The sequence below is a fragment of the Dermatophagoides farinae genome, chromosome 10 (genome assembly GCF_024713945.1).
Source record: "Dermatophagoides farinae isolate YC_2012a chromosome 10, ASM2471394v1, whole genome shotgun sequence".
In the NCBI taxonomy this organism is placed as follows: domain Eukaryota; kingdom Metazoa; phylum Arthropoda; class Arachnida; order Sarcoptiformes; family Pyroglyphidae; genus Dermatophagoides; species Dermatophagoides farinae.
Genome location: NC_134686.1, coordinates 2,292,818 through 2,310,144, shown reverse-complemented (window position 1 = coordinate 2,310,144; position 17,327 = coordinate 2,292,818). Strand labels below are relative to the sequence as shown.

The 17,327-nt window shown below is 30.2% G+C and overlaps 1 protein-coding gene and 1 long non-coding RNA gene across 3 annotated transcripts in view; both read right to left on the bottom strand.

Moving 5' to 3' along the window:
- Positions 1-7,602, bottom strand: part of LOC124489848 (uncharacterized) — a 70,208-nt gene extending 62,606 nt beyond the window's left edge. The window contains exons 1-2 of one of the 2 annotated variants that reach the window (XR_012832447.1): positions 5,509-7,602; positions 2,924-5,389 (exon numbers count right to left, since the gene is read on the bottom strand). Coding sequence is in view for 1 of the 2 variants with exons in the window: in XM_047052242.2 (XP_046908198.2) it covers positions 4,662-5,389; positions 5,509-6,955 (2,175 nt within the window). In the remaining variant the exon portion in view is untranslated. Of the gene's footprint in view, positions 1-2,479; positions 5,390-5,508 lie in introns of those variants that run through there. The other variant, XM_047052242.2, reaches the window with a different exon arrangement.
- LOC142597842 (uncharacterized) overlaps positions 1-17,327 on the bottom strand; it is a 64,348-nt gene that overhangs the window by 34,891 nt on the left and 12,130 nt on the right. The gene's annotated exons all lie outside the window — the stretch shown is intronic.

Here is a 17,327-nt window from a genome sequence, read left to right as displayed (position 1 = left end):
TTTTTTTCATAAATTTCTCCATCATTTATAATTCAATATTCGAATTCAAAACAAACAAACAAATCACTTCTCACCAATTATGATATTCGAGTAGTCACCAGGATTGTTGTTGTTGTTGTTGTTGTTGTTATATTTTTTTCGGCATAAAATAATAATAATAATCATCCAGAAAACATAAACACTACCACCACCATCGATGATGATGATGATGATGTGAATCAAAAAAAAAAATTGATTATCTCATGTTTGTTTGTATCTGTGAAACAACATACAAACAAATCAAACCAAACCAAAATAAAAAAAGGATGATAATGATGATAAACATACCCTTTGGCCCTTTCATTATCATCATCATCATCATCATCATCAACATTTTAACTGAAAAGCAAAAAGAATTTTATCAAAACGAAATAAACGCGCTATGGATCCATCGAATCAAAGTCATACACACTGGTTGATGATGATGATGATGGTAATCTGGTTGTTGATGATTATGATTAATTATACACCTGGTGTGTGTGTGTGTGTATGTATGTGTGTTATGTGTGTTTATAATTTATTTTAGCCGCTGGCTTGAATACACTTGTTTGAATTGAAATGAATTTCATCTCTAGTTTTTTGTTTTGTTTTGTTTTGTATTTTCTTCTATTTTTTTTATACATATGGTAAGTAGTTATCGTCTCAAATGACGAATTGACCGAGAATAAACACAACAAACAGATTGAAAGAATCAAAAAGTCGAAACAAAAAATCATTCGATCATGATGAACATTGATCGGATCATGGAGAAAAAAAAAGAGAATGTGTGTGTGTGTGCGAGTGTGCGAGGGGGGTGGGGGGAGAAAAAGGCGAAATTATGAAACTAAAAACAACAAACAAACAAGACAAATCAACTAACTAACTAACCGGTCGGTCGGTGAACCGAACAAATATTACACACACACAAACAAGCAGTTGTTTGGTTAGTTTTTTTTTTGTTTTGTTTTAATTGTTGATTTTTTTTTGTACAAACCAAGAAAAACTAGACTAAGAATTCATTTAAATTATCAACACAGGTTATGAAACAAAACAAAACGAAATTTTTTGTTTTGTTTTGTTTAAAAATCAATAATTACGAATACGAATGATAATGATGATCATGATGATGATGATGATAGTGATGCCAACACCCAATGATCATTGATGATTATAATGATGATGGCCAATGGTGAATGTGGTCATCAACATCATCATCATCGATTCATTCATTATTCATTCATTCAAAAAAAAAAACAGGAAAAAAAATCATCAGTTTTTTAAACTTGAAACTGTTTTTGTGTGAATGCGCGCGCGTTGATTATCTGTGATGATGATGATGATAATTTGTAAAATTTTTTGTCTAAAAATCAAATGAATGAATCAACATGTTATATTCTAATGAGTAAATAATTTGCATATAATAACAATTTTAAAATAATGTGTGGATGTGGAACAGATGAAAAACAAAACAAAAAAAAAATTTTCATGAATATCTGGATCATATAGGTGAGAAAAACAAACAAGAAATCGATTGACCAGATTGACCTACTATATTCTGAGATTATTAAGACATTTTTCGTTGATTGTCCAGCGTCTTTTTATTCATTCACAAAAAAATGAATGAATCTAATATCAACAGTACCATCAACATAAGTAAATTTAACGCTTTTTATCTATAAAAAAAAGAGATTGAGAGATTTGACCAAAGTCCAAAATGAAAAAAAATGAAATTCGCATAATGACTTTTTATTTGTCATGGAATGATAAAAGTCAAAAGTCAAAAAACGATACATATTTCTCACACCAGCAAAAAAATGGACTATATATCTATAGATAGATATATAGATATCCAGTCACTTGGGACAATATTTTCAACAAAGTTAAGATATGAACACACACACACAAAAACACACTGGCGAAAAAAAAGAAAAAAATTTCGATTGTGATTATGATGGATTGTGATTGATCGGTTGGTTTTGATTATCAAAATTGTATATTTTGTCATACGTTGCGTAGTATTTTTTTTTTTTTGGGAGGGGGGGAAATTTTGCCAACCAAACAACAACACAAGCTGAACAAGATACCTAGAACGAAGAAGGTTGTGGCTAATATTAAAAAAAAGATGAAGATCTATAATGTATAGTCAAGGGAAAAAAATATGATTGAATGATGATGGATTCTTTCTTTCTTTCTTTTTCCACAAATCTAGTTACCACTAATGTCAAAATGGCAAAAAAAAAGTCATCATTACTATTGATATAAAGACATCAAACAGACAACAAGTTTCATCAGATTTAAAATGTCAATAACTATTATATATTGATTATAATCGATATATTCTTATTATTATTATTGATTATTGATAAATCCAAAAAAAGAAGAAAAAGAAAAAAATCTCTATTTATATATATATTAAAGTTATATATTTATAATAATAATGATGTCGCTGTTGTTGTATGTATGATAATTAGGTTTTTTATTATTATTATTCCATATTGATAAAGATGGTGATGATAATGATGATGATGATGATGATCAGATAAGAATTACAGTTTAATAATTAAAATGTTTATTAATTAAATTATATCAAGTTTTCTGTCTGTCTGTCTGTGTGTGTGTATATAAATCAAAATGATGTGATGTGATGTGATGTGATGATGATTATGATTGCTGTGGCCATTTATAATTTGATTCGAATATGTCTGTCTGTGTGTGTGTGTGTTGAACATGAGAAATCATCAAGTAATTCTCTAGGATTCTATTACAATCAATCAGAATATGCATATGATTGGTGAGAATAATTTACAAAGACAAAAAAAATGTAATGATGATGATTGACGTGTGTGTGTGTGTATGCGTGAGATTCTTATGTGAATTATTCAATTGAAACACTAGGTAAAAAAACCAAATCAAATCAAACCAGAATTTTTTTTTTGTTTTGAATCTTATACAAATTCAAAATCGAAAAGTGAATGAATAAAATTAAAAAAAAAAATTTCCAGAAAGTTTTTCTACGTTTTATTTTTTCGGGAAAATTTTTCTCGCTCTGTCTGGTGTGTGTTTGTATCATGTAAAAAATCATCATCATCATCATCGTTATCATACGAAAATCAATCAAATCAGATTTGGGGGAAAAAAAAGCAAAACAGTGGAAAAAAAACGTGTTTGTTATGAATATTTTTTTGTTGTTGTTGTTGTTGAAAACTAAACATTTTTTTAGACATTTTGTTTTTGTTTTTCTTGTAATATGATCGTGGTTTTTTTCTGTTTCGTTCACGATGATGATACTGATGATGATGATGATGATGATGATGATGCTGATATTTTTGGAATGTTAATTAATTAAGCTTGTTTGTTTGTTGTTGTTGTTACTGCTGCTGCTGCTGCTGCTCCTGTTGTTGATGTTTTGTCTTCAACGATGATACACAGACACACACAACAGCAGATATTCATGGATTTTTTTTCAGAAATTTTTCGGTATTTTTTTTTGTTGAGAAAATTTTTTTTTTTCAAATGAGCAAACGGTAATTATGTTGAAAATCAATCGGTTATTAAGTATATATCAATGCCGCAATTGGAAAGAAGAAGGAAAAAAAATGTGATGATGAAAATCTGATGATGGTGATTATGGATGATGATGATGATGATGATGATTGACTGGTTTTTGTTTCGACAACAATTTGAATCAAATTCCATTCGATAATCGATAATCAATATATTTTAAATTGCAATCAAATTTTCCCGTTTTTTTTCAACATTTTCTTTTTGCCATTGGAATGCAAACAATTTCGCCACACGTTTGTTGATCCAATTTGAGTCTGTTGATGGTTTGTTTGTTTGTTTGGTTTTCAAATCCAAATCAAACAAATTTATTGCCCGAACAGATTAATCATATCGATGTAACATAATCAAGGAACTCGGTTATTTATTTTATTTTGTTTTGTTCAGTTTGAAATCAAACAAATCGGTAAAAATTTGATAAGATTTCGGTGAGAAAAAAATTTTTTTTTTTGATTCTTGGTTGTTGTCTGAAATGATGGCTATGATGATGATGATGATGATGATTCAGTTGAATGGTGTGTATCACAAAAAATTACATTGAATGAAAGAGAACAAAAAAAATTTTCTGTATAATTGCGATTCAATCTACCAGGAAAAAAAAAAAAAAACACACACACACACGGACACGGACAAAACATTTAGATTTTTTCTTTTCAATTTCACCAAATTTTTCCAATCAATCATTTCATCGATTTTTGGAATCACTAATATCATCCATATCAATCACACAAAACCAAAAATTTTTCAAATGGAAAAATCAGACTAAATGTGAATGAATTTTTAAGAAATTTTTGTTCTTGAATAATTCGTTTGTGTGTGTGTGGGGGTGTGTCAATGATGGTGATGATGATGATGATGAGTTTTGTTGCACTGAGAACGAGAGAAAGTGAGATTTTTTTTTAGGAATCAAGAGTAATTGATGATGATGATGATGATGATGATGATTTGAGAATCAATATTCTGCTCATAAAATGCGAAACGAATGAGCAATACAAATATTTAGTATTTGTATGAGATAATGAGGAAAAAAAATGATGATCAAAGATGATTTTAATTCGATAGATTTAAACGATAATTTCATTTCATAATTCGGTTATACCATACAATCCCGGTGGACCATTATTAGTAGATTCAGTTTTAATATCATTCAATGACATTGATGATGACGATGATGGTGGTGGTGGTTGTTGTTGTTGTTGTTGTGATGGTGGACCAATATTTGCTAATGATAATGGTCCACCTTGTGGTTGTGGTGTTATGGATGTTGGTGGTGGTACAATACCCATTGATGGATGATGATTTAAATGATGACTTAGATGATGTTGAGGATGATGATGATGATGATCAAGATGATTCAAATGATTCGGTGTTGATGATTGATTTGGATGCTGTTGTTGTTGATGATTTATTGTCGGCGTCGTTGCAGCCGCATTTGTTGTTGGTGTTGTTGCTGTTGGCGAATCAGAATTTGTATTGCCACCAATTATGGAATTATTATTATTATTGTTCGATTGATTATTATTATTCGAATTATTCTGATTATTATTATTCTGTGGATTCTTTTTCTTCACATTTTTTGTATTTGGTAGTTTATTATCTTTTTTCCATTTCATACGACGATTCTGAAACCAAATCTTTATCTGTCGTTCACTAAGACAAAGGGAATGTGCAATTTCAATACGTCGTCTTCTGGTTAGATAACGATTAAAATGAAATTCTTTTTCCAATTCTAATATCTGATGACGTGTGTATGCAGTTCGTTGACGTTTTGGTTCGGCCCCAGTAAAATTATTGCCACCATTTTGAATTCCTAAAAACACATTGAATATTCCAAAGAAAACAAAAGAAAAATTGTTTAGTATTAATTAATGAATTCTTGATCGATGAATCAATTGAATTCAAATGATGAATCTAATCAATCTATCTTACCTCCTTTTCCCGGTGCAACATGAACTTTTTTCATCCATGGATATATCACTGGATGACCACCACCACCACCGCTACTACTACCACCACCACCACCAGTACCAGAATCAGAACCAGATGCAGTGGATAATGCACAATCATCAATCATTGGTGATGGTGGATCAATTAATAAACCCATCGATTGATTATTACAACGACTACCAGGTGATTGTGGTGAATGTTGACCAATTAATGAAGGACTTGATACACGTGATGATAAATGTCCACCACCACCACAACTACCGGGATCACCGGAAGAATTTAGATTGCTATTTGTACCACCCAATGGTGAATGTTGATGACTTATTGGTGATATTTGATTATTATTATTTGGTGTTGTTGATGATGGATTATTCGATGATGACGCTGTTGGTGTTGATGTTGAATTCTGTAATGATAATGATGGATGTGGACCTGTAGTAGACATTGATAATGGTCCAAGTGGTGAAACATCACCACCACCACCACTATTTCCCATAGAACATGGTGAAAAATATTGATGTCCATTGCCATTACTATTGTTATTATTATTCACACCTAATGTTGATAAAGAATTGGCCATTGATTGACCTAATGATGATGACATTGAATGTGCACCATATGGATGATGATGAGATGATATTAAATGATGATTCTGTTGTTGATGTTGTTGTGATGGATGCTGCGTTGTATGATGTTGTGGATGTGGTGTATGTGGATGACCAGCATTATGATGAGATGCATGTGGATGATGTGTTATTTGTACCGGGTTTTGGTCAATTGGTGAATAATTTAAATGATAACCATAATGATGGTGTGAATTCATTTGATGATTCATTGGATGGGTATGTGGTGATGATATAATTGGACCGCCACCAGCACCACCAACACTACCTGTGACACCACCACCACCACCACCACCACCAAGATGATGATGTTGGCCAAGGCCCATTGGTGGCATTTGTGATTGAGCAGCAGCAGCAGCAGCGGCCGCAAGTGCTGATTGAATTGAATTTGATGCGGCCGTTGATTGATGTGTCGTATGATGATGATGTGAATGATGGCTTCCATAATAGTCAGATAATGAATATGAACTATGATGATTAGGATGTGTACTATGATGATGATGATGTGGATGATTTGAATTTGTCAGATGATTTAGATGGCTATTCTGTGTGACAACACTACCATTCTGTGTACCAACAACAATACCATTGACACCGGTACCAATTAATCCACCATTACCATTATTACTATTATTAACACCGATAACACTACTACCAGTAGTGGTAGATAATCCACCTGTACCATAATCTAATGATAATGGATCCATCAAATTCATTGATGATACAAATGGTTTATGATCAACGATGGCGGCCGTTGGATAGGCCGCCGGCGTAGAATTCATCATAAACGAAGAACTCATGACCATTATCAGGATTTATCAATCAAACAACAGTCAATAATTTTAATTAATAATAAAAATTAATGATGAAATGAAATAAAAATTAATGTCGATGATAGCAAATTATTGATGAAATTATTGGAATGATTCACAATAAATATTTGAAAATAAAATAAAAAATAAAAACGTCAATAATAACAACAACAACAACAACATTTGATTAATTTTCTTGTTCATAGGTCATTGGTCATTTTCAATGTTAATCATCATCATGATGATAAAGATCTGTTTTTCATAGATGAATTCTTTTTTGAATTAGAATTTTAAAATTTTTCAATTCACCATTTCATCATATATATTTGTCACTGTTTTGTTTATTTGCAATTTTGAATTCATATGATCAAAAAAAAAAAAATGTATTCAATAATAACAACATTTCTCAGAGAATATATATGATTCCGAAAAAAACAAGGAAAAAAAACAATATCAAACACCATACAGGCTTATTTTTTTTTGATGATGATGATGATCATCATCATTCGTTGCTTGTTGTTGTTGTCGTCGTCTTCGTCGTCGATTTCATTCGATATCAATGATGTATTTTCGATTGTCTCTCATTCGCTCTCTCTTTCTTTCTTTCTCTTGCTATCCATCCATCCATCCATCTTTCTATTATTCACTCATTCATATATACACACTCATTGCCCAAATACACACAACACACATACACATATATATATGTATGCTAGTCAGAGTTAAAAGCTCCGCCTTTTTTTTTGTTTGGATATATAACAACATTATCAATAGTTATATGGAATAAACACGTGACTATTTCAAGTTATTTTTAATAGAAAACAAAAAAAATTGCTTCTGTTGTATATGTTAATGGAAGTGGTATACATTTATACTGAAAGTTGGCATGTCAGTGTGTGTGTGTGTGTGTGACAGTGATGAATTGTTTTTTATTCGTTGTTGTCACACACACACACACACATACACAAATACAGTGTGGATACGAATCACAAAAAAAAATGAATCGTAAAGAAATAGAGAACCAAAAAAAAAACAAAACAAAAAATGCGAATGGGAAAATTCAAATATAACACAACAACAACAACAACGACGACAACAACAACGACAACAACAACAATGAGAAAGAAAGAAAGAAAAAAATTGTGAATAATAACTACACCCATTTTTCAGTCCCGCCCATCTCAATATATCTATCTCTAGTTTAATGTAAAAAAAAATTTTTTTTTTGAGCATGCGCATTGTTTTTTTACTTTAATTTTTTTTTTGTTGTGAATTGAATTGAATTGAATTTGTAAATATATTTTGCAATACACCAGAAAAAAAACTTCAAACCAAATTATAACCAAATAGACGAAGAAGAAGAAGAAGAAGAAGAAAAAATCATGCCTGCATGCCACAAACATTTTGGCATATTTTTTTTTCTTTCATTTTCATCTTTGTTTTGAAATGAATAAAAAAAAAGAATTTTTCTCATCATCATCATCATCATGGCAGCAGCAGAAGCAGCAGCCGAAGAACATTGAAACATGATTTTTTTCTTTTCCCATTCATTTTGAGAATTTGTTGTATCTTTCAATGTTGCTGCTATCATCATGATCATCATCAACATGATCATCATCATCATCATCATGGTTATTATTGCAAGGCAGCCATGTTTGGATTCATCCATTTTGTTTCATTCATTCATTCATTCATTCGTTAGTTTTTGGCTAGATAGAGAGAGAAAAAAAATCATTGAATGAATGATGGATTTTGCGCCGTATATATTAGCTTAAGTTGTTAGAATGATGAATGTGATTATGTGTATTATATACATGTCAAAACAAAAATAATTTTATTTTATTCACTTCTTTATATCAATTTACAATTGCTGTTACTCAAAAAACCGTTGTGTTTTTTATTTTCGCTCACGACCCCTTCAGAAATGTCGTGAATCTCCCCGCCCCTATTTTGATTTTCCCGGGTGATGATACAACCGTATTTGTTGACGTTGATTATTTCCGTTTCCCGTTTTGTGGGTTGGTTTGGTCGATTTATTTCCACATTTGATTCCGATACGATTTTCAATATCTTGTATGGGCCCTCCATAACGGGAGTCAACTTGCCATTATTGATGCCATGCACCTTCCACAAGGACATCATCATTAACTTGAAATTGTGGTCTTTTAAATTTTCGATTATTGTTTCTTCACTTTAATCAATTGTCACTTTTTTGCTCATATTACAATAAAAATGCCGGTGAAAACCCAGTTGCCTCATGAGGAGAATTATTATATTCGTAAATAATGTCGCCCAAATTTGCAATTTACACCTCAACCGTTTCATCAATTCTTGATTCGTTCAAATGGGTTTTGCGTCGACGTCAACTTTATTTGTTACTTTTTTCTGGTATCGCTTCGACATCGAGACAAAATTCGAATTTTAACATCTGAACTTCGATATAATTGACGAATGAAAAACCCAAGCAATAAAAATGATGAACAAATTCTTTCGTGAACCTATTTCCCTAACCCCAACACTGTATCATTGATATCCAAATGGTTCAAACAGTGTACCGAGCGTTGAGAATTTCCTTTCTTTGAATCTTTTGTTCTTTTGATTTTCGCAATGCTTTGCTGATTCATCAAATTTCAATAAATCACGGTTTCCTTAATAAGGCATGATTTGGAATGTAATAAACATTTTCCATTCCTAAGAATCGTTGTAGTTTTTTGGAAAATTTTCGATCAATGTTGTCTTTATTTGGTTGGACAATTGAATGATATACATGGCCATGATTTTCTCCTCAGCAGCTGGGTTTCAATTTAATATTTTTCTCGTTGACGGATATTAATGATTGAATTTTTAATTATTTGTAATTTTAAAAAACAAGTTTTTAGAAATACAGGTTATTTCGGCTCCCGTATTTTTTAAAATAAATCAAGCCGTTGGGTCGCCAAGCACGTTTTTTTGGAATGGTTTTTCTGCAGATTTGGTGGTGCTGTCGGTACATAACAATGAATGACGTCTTCCACATTTTTTGCACGAATAATTTGATTTACATTGATCGCTTTGATGATTTCATATTTTTCATTTTGTTTGTCATATTGTCGTTGCAAAATGGACTTGTGATTTCGTGACAGAAGACACAGTTTTAACTTGGTTTGTTGTCATTATGTCCCGATTTCTCATATAATTTTTATTCTTGGACCAAGAATTCAATGAGTCCAGAGCATGTTGACCCATGTCTGGCTGCATACCATTTCGACAATATCAACAATCATTTTCGATGACATACGAATCATGCTTCTCGGTGTATCATTTCATCGACGATTTTTTGCATCCCGTCGAGATTGTTTAAGGTAGATTCTATTAATATGTTTGATAAAATCATCCAAATTTGCCACTAACCGTAAAGGTTCATCTTGTTTCAATGTAAAGAATTACAATTCACACATCAACAATTCTCAAAAATTCGCGAAAAAATAGGTTAAATTGAATGAAAAAAAACGTCGGCAATGCCCTTCGTTGGTAACGTCATTTGAATAATTTATCAAGAATGATGGATTTTGAAATCGCCCACTGTATATAACATCTAACAGATATACCTTAGCTTATCCAGCTGTTAGAATGATGAATGTGATTATGTGTATTATATACATATAAAAACGCATACAGGATATGTTCACTTTATTCTTTTTTTATTACAAAGATTTCCTGTAAAAAAAAGGATGATGATGATCCTCATCATCATAATCAAATAATAATCATTTTATTGTCTATAAATAAATACCGAGAACAAATCAATCAATCAATCAATTCAATTCAATGAATAACTCAACATTCAAAGTGTGTGGATTAAGCTGTCATACTAATTTTGGAATAAGCAATAAAAATCGATAACAAATGAAACGAGCATAAACAAATGAAAATTGAAATTGCCAATACACACGGGCACACACGGGTATTTATTGGTCCCAATGGACCTGAGCACATTTTTTTTTCTTTATATTCAAAATATATGGAAATTTCGTGTGTGTGTGTTTGTGTATCTCAATTGTTTGTTGTATTAATGATCATATCATCATTCCATTATGAATTATGGTGTTTATTTTTGTTCAAATGCACGGGTCAAGATGGTAATTACACAACAACAAAAACAAAAACAACAACAACCATTTGGTAAACTATGGTGAACCTTGAAACTTGTAAAGAAAAAGATGAACGAAAAATAAAAATTAGCGTTACAACTAAGAATTACCACCATATAACCAATAGGGAAAATCAAAAATGAAGCTAATCATCAACCGACAACAACAACAACAACAAAAAAATGTGAATCAATAACACATTTGACAATCAACCAACCAGCCACTATGATGATGATGATGACAGGACAGGACAGGACAGGACAGTATCAGCTTAACCTAGCCCTCTAACCTTTATCTCTCTCTCTCCAGGGACATAATTATTATTATTGTTGTTTTTGTTGTTTTAACAATAAAAACAACAACAACAACCAGCAGATAGATAATCAAAAAAAAAAAAAACGTCCATGGATCCACACACACACACACCTTGACCCTAGCCATTAGAAATCTGAACCAAAAAAAAAATAATAATAAATACAGTCAGAGTATCAGAAAACGAAGGAGAGAGAGATTAATTTAATGCAAACAAAAAGTCATTATGAAGAAAAAAAAACAACAAAAAAATTTTTTTTTCAATTTTTATTCATCAAAAAAAAAAAAAAAAAAAACTTTTCAATCAACCAAACAACCCAACAAGGTGAAAAAAGCCTCCACACACACACACACACAGACCGACACAGAATCACCACCAAACCCAAATTGAATTTTTAAAATTGCAAAAAAAAAAATATGGGCGTGTTTCAGCAGCCATCCATCATTGTAGATATTATTTTTGTTTTCTTTTGGCCAAAATAAAAATCCATCTTCAGTATAGGTTTTCATTCACTGGTGAAAATCAATACATCTTATCACTATATAACATGATAATGACGATAATTTCCAATTGATATTGCAATCATTTTTTTTCATATTGAACTAATAATAAAAAAACATTGTCGACCTTTAAACTAAAATGAAATGAAAATACCAGAAATTCATTTTTTTTGGACAAAAGGCAGCAAAAAAAAAACCTAATAATAATCATCATCTATGATGATTGAAAAAATGTTTTTTTTTGTGAAGAAAACAATCGACACAATCAATCCTACGTTTTGGAAGCAAAAAAAAAAAAAAAAAAAAACAATCCATTGTGTCAATCAATCCACATCAGCAATCACCACCACTCAACAACAACGACAACGACAAAAAAAAACTATCAAGAATGGTCAACCTTGGATGTTTATGATGATGATGTGTGTGTGTGTGTGTGTATTTGATGTTCATATGTACAAACACATCATATAAAAGAATAGATGGATGAATGTAAAATGCAACTGTTGATAAGTTACACACACACACATACACATAGTGAAAATAAATGAATTGTAAATGGATGCGGCAGATTGTCATTGGCGGAAAAAAAAGAAACATCATCATCATCATCATCGTTGAATGAAGTTTTCATTTGCAAAAAAAAAAATTTTTTTGATGACATTTCCAGTAACTGTGGAAAACATGTGCAACAAAGGTGGTCACATTTGTTGCTGTTTCATTTTCAAATTTTTTTTTCCTCTTTATCATCATCATTCAATCATTCATATATGAAAAACAACAAACAGCCATGCACTGTAATCAGAAATAAAATTTATCAAATGTGGCTATATGGCCAAACAAATCATATATATTGACAAAAGTTATTTTCAATCATTATCAAAGAAAAAGGCAAGAAAAGTCCTGAGAAATTGATGTTTGAAGTTGTTTTTTTTATGGTCAGTGATGATTGGATTTTCGCACACAAACACACTCACACACACACACATGGAAAAACTTGCACTCAGAAAAATAATAATTGAAAAAAAGTAAACAGTATGTGAGCCATAAATATCAAAATTGTTTATATTCATTTGATCATGTCCATTTTTTTTATAGATTTTAAATCAAAATGGAAAAAGACTATTTAGGAAAAAAGAGGTGGCCATTTCCAACAAAAAAATGAAATACACACAAACATGAAATGAAATATGAGATTTAAATGACCAGTGTGTATATCGAAAAATGAATTATCATCAGTAAATATATGATTGATAATAGACACCAATGAGTTATGTAATGTGTGTGTGTGTGTGTGCGTGTGCGTGAATATATTAAATCGAGGATTAATTAATTACAATTTAATTATTATTATCACACTATTGATTATAATGATGATGATGATGGTGATGTTTAAATCATCATCATCATTATTAATGGATTGATGATGAATTGATCAATGATTTCTGTTCATTTATCAATTTACAGTTAGTATCATTGTGCAAAAAAAATGAAATGAAATTAAAAAAAATTACCAAAAAAAAAACAAAAACAAAATGAATTTTTCATGCCAATATCATTATCATTATCATCATTATACAACAAATCATTCATTATTATTAGTAGTAGTAGTAGTAGCTAGCCAGTAGCTGTATGTGAATTAAATTGAATCGATTACAAACAGACAGATTAAATTCACCATCACCATAAATAGATAGATAGATAGATTGTAAAATAGTAATTATCATTGGCAAACAAACACACACACACACACATTTAAACAACACGATTTTTCATGAATCACACATCCATTTTTTTTCTTGTTTTGTTTTTTGATTGTCGGATATCTTGGATTTATACGGAAATTTTTTTTTTAGAAAAAAAATGGTAGAAAAAGGTACAAAACCTTTGCACAAATTAATTAGTGAAATTTTTTTTTAGAATTTACAATTATCACCATCGTCAACATCGTCATCGTCATCATCAAGAATCAGGTGTGTATTGAAAATAAAAGTGAATGGTGAAAACTTAATGTAATAGTCTTCATCATCATCATCATCGTCAACAAATTGTGGTTGTTAAACGGCATATTTTACATCATATTACATGTGTGTGTGTATGTATGTGAGTCGTTTATATTTTTATTTTCTCTCATTAATCTTTTCAATGATAATGATGATGATGATGATGATAATCAACAACAACAACAACAACAACGATAATGATGAGAGAGAAAGTAGTAGTAGTAATAGGAAACAAAAACTTAAGAAATTCAAGTGCAAGGCCAAGTAATAATAATGTAATGGATCGTATGGATAAATGTAGCATCATTTGTGTTAAAAAAAAAAAATCTGGAGCAACAAATTGCTTTGCAAATCAATTGTTTCTAGGTGTTTTTTTTCAAAGGAAAAAAAAGGGTTTCTTTGAAAGAAATTCAAGAAAAAAAAAATTGGGTCAAAAAACCAATGATGATCCAAATTAAATCAACAGGGTTCAACGGAAAATGAACAGAAAAAAATAATGACCTTTTTTTTGCAACCAAACAGTGAAAATCTGAACCAAAAAAAGCAAAAAGAAAAAAAAACATGAATGTCATTATCAATCACTAATGATGATGATGATGGTACTTTTGATTCTCCAAAATTGATATGTAATGACCATAAAAAACGATCATGATCATCATCATCATCATCATAAACGAGTGAGCGACAACAACAAACCAAAGAGATCATCATAAAAAATGATCGAAAAACAAACTCTTGTTCCTGTTCTCATCATGGATCATCACCACCATTTATAAATCATCAAACAAACAAGATCATCATCATCATCATCATCACCATTTTTTTTTCTAGAAAATAAAGTTCGAATAGTGTAAGTGGGTAATAAAAAAAAAATCGTTATGATTACCATCATCATCATTATTTATTATATTGTATAACAGGAAAAAAAATATGTAATAATAATTCAATTGTACAAGAAACCAAAATCACAAGGTACAATGTACCATCACCACCACCACCATTGATTGATTACGGTTATGATCATGATGATGATCATCATTTAAATTGATAATAATAATTGCTATACAAGATGGTTCTTATCTTTATCGTTTTTGTTTCCAAAGTGTGAAAAAAAAACAATTCTCATTATTCATATCAAGTGAATACAGATCATACAGTAAATCCAAATAAAATAATAATCACATCATTACAAGAATATTCTACTGCCACTACTACTACTATAACTAATTATTATTACTGTTGCTACTATCACTACAATAGCAGAAAATATTATTTGTCACGAAAAAAAAAACAAATGTAAAACAAGTCGATACATTTATCATTTATTACAACAAAACTGACTATTTTGTATTGAGAATTTAAAATGATATATAATAAATAGAAAAAAAAAGACATACATACACACAGGGAAATTGAATAGGAATATAAATTAAACAAAAAACAAACAAACAAACAAAAATGAAATGAAATGAAATCATAACGAAAAAAGACAGTGTGTGTGTGTGTCATTGTTCAAATTAACTCTTTTCTTTCCTATTCTATGGTTAATTTGATTCATGAGAAAACAAAATGAATGACTGCAATTTATCATATTTAACATTCATCATCATTATAAAAAAAAATGGTCGTAATAGACGTAATAAATAACAACAACAACAACAAATAACAAATAACACAGATACACAGATATACAGATGTCATTATGAATACTCTACATTTTCCCCTCTAAATCCGAATTTGTTTCTTTCTAATTTTTTTCCGGTTTTGATTTACAAATTTATTTTGTTGCTGTTTTTTTTTTTTGTTTTCAATGACAATATTCGGATCTACAGGGTAAAAGTAAAGCATCTGATTTTTTTTTTTTTTTTTTGTTAATCTGGTTCCATTTGGTTGTTTTTGTTTTTGTTGTTGTTGTAATGAATTTATAATAATAATTTCCATTGATGATGATGATGATGATGAAAATTTTTATTGTCACAATCTATAAACATGTTCACTATATATATGTAATTATATTCTGATTAAAATGATGACCAGAAACTTGACAATTTTTTTCTAACCAATCCATAATAATAATAATGTAATTTAGGTGGGTAAAAAAAAACAACTTGTGGTCATCATGATCACCATGATCACCATGATCACCATGATCATCATCATCATCATTATGGTCTTGTTTAGAGAGAAAATATTCAAGAAAAAAAAATAAGCTTGTAATCAACACCATTTTTTTGGGCATATAAATATGAAAATGATAATTTCATTTCCGAGGTCCACTGAATTCATCATATCATCATCATCATCATCTTGATCATTATGTGACGAAATAATAAAAATACAAACAAAAAAAAGTAGCAGAAGATTTTCTTAAATTCAATTAACCATGCAAAAAAAAAAAAATCAAGCAAACCAAGCAAGCAAGCAATCAAAAATAAAAATGTCAACTTTCAAACAAATCCACTACCACACATCCATTATCTTTGGGCTATGAGAATTTTTTTTAATACTTTGTTGGTAGAAAAAAAAAATTTAATTTTTTAAATTTAAATTTTTCAATTCTTCATAATCAAATCATAGGCATATGGATTTTTCTCATCATCAACAAATTCCATTCAATTCATCTGTTCATTGCTGAATCCAACAAACAAACAAACAAACAAACGAAATGAACGAACAAACAACAAAATTGCACAGATTGAATAAATAACATACACACACACACACAAACACACTCGATATATGCATATCATATGAAAAAAAAGCGGGTAGGGCGATGTCTTCTTTCTTCTCTCTCTCTCTCTCTCTCTCTCTCTTTATTGCACTTAACATTTGAATCTTGATTCAGGCTTTTTTTTTGGCCATCACACCATCACCATCATCATGATCATCATCAATGCCAAAAGTCATCCAGCCAGTCAGTATTTTTTTCATTTCAAAAAAAAAAAAAAATGAAAATGAAAAAAAAAATTTAGACACGAAGCCAAGAGATTCACATATATACAAAATCAACCAACCAACCAAACCTAACCAAAACCTAACCAAACCGATCAAAATCGACCGACCAATCTTTATTCGAAAAAAAGGTAGTTGTCGTCAAATGTTGTGAACAAAAAAATGATTTCAAGTCAAATTTTTTTCTTTCAAAAACACAAAAATCCATCATCATCATCATCGTGTAGTAGTTTGCACGAAAAATATAGTCAAAAACAACAACAACAACAACAACAGAGACTAATGCCAGCACACACATTGTTGTTGTTGTTGTTGTTGTTCGGGTCGGTATATATATAATAATGGTCAATATTTGAGAGAGAAAGATTTGGTATATATGAAACCTGCTTTTTTTCTGGCTAGTCCATCCTGTCATTATTTTTTTTTCTTTTTTTTTTTTTGAACACGACGAACGCCGATGATGATGATGAT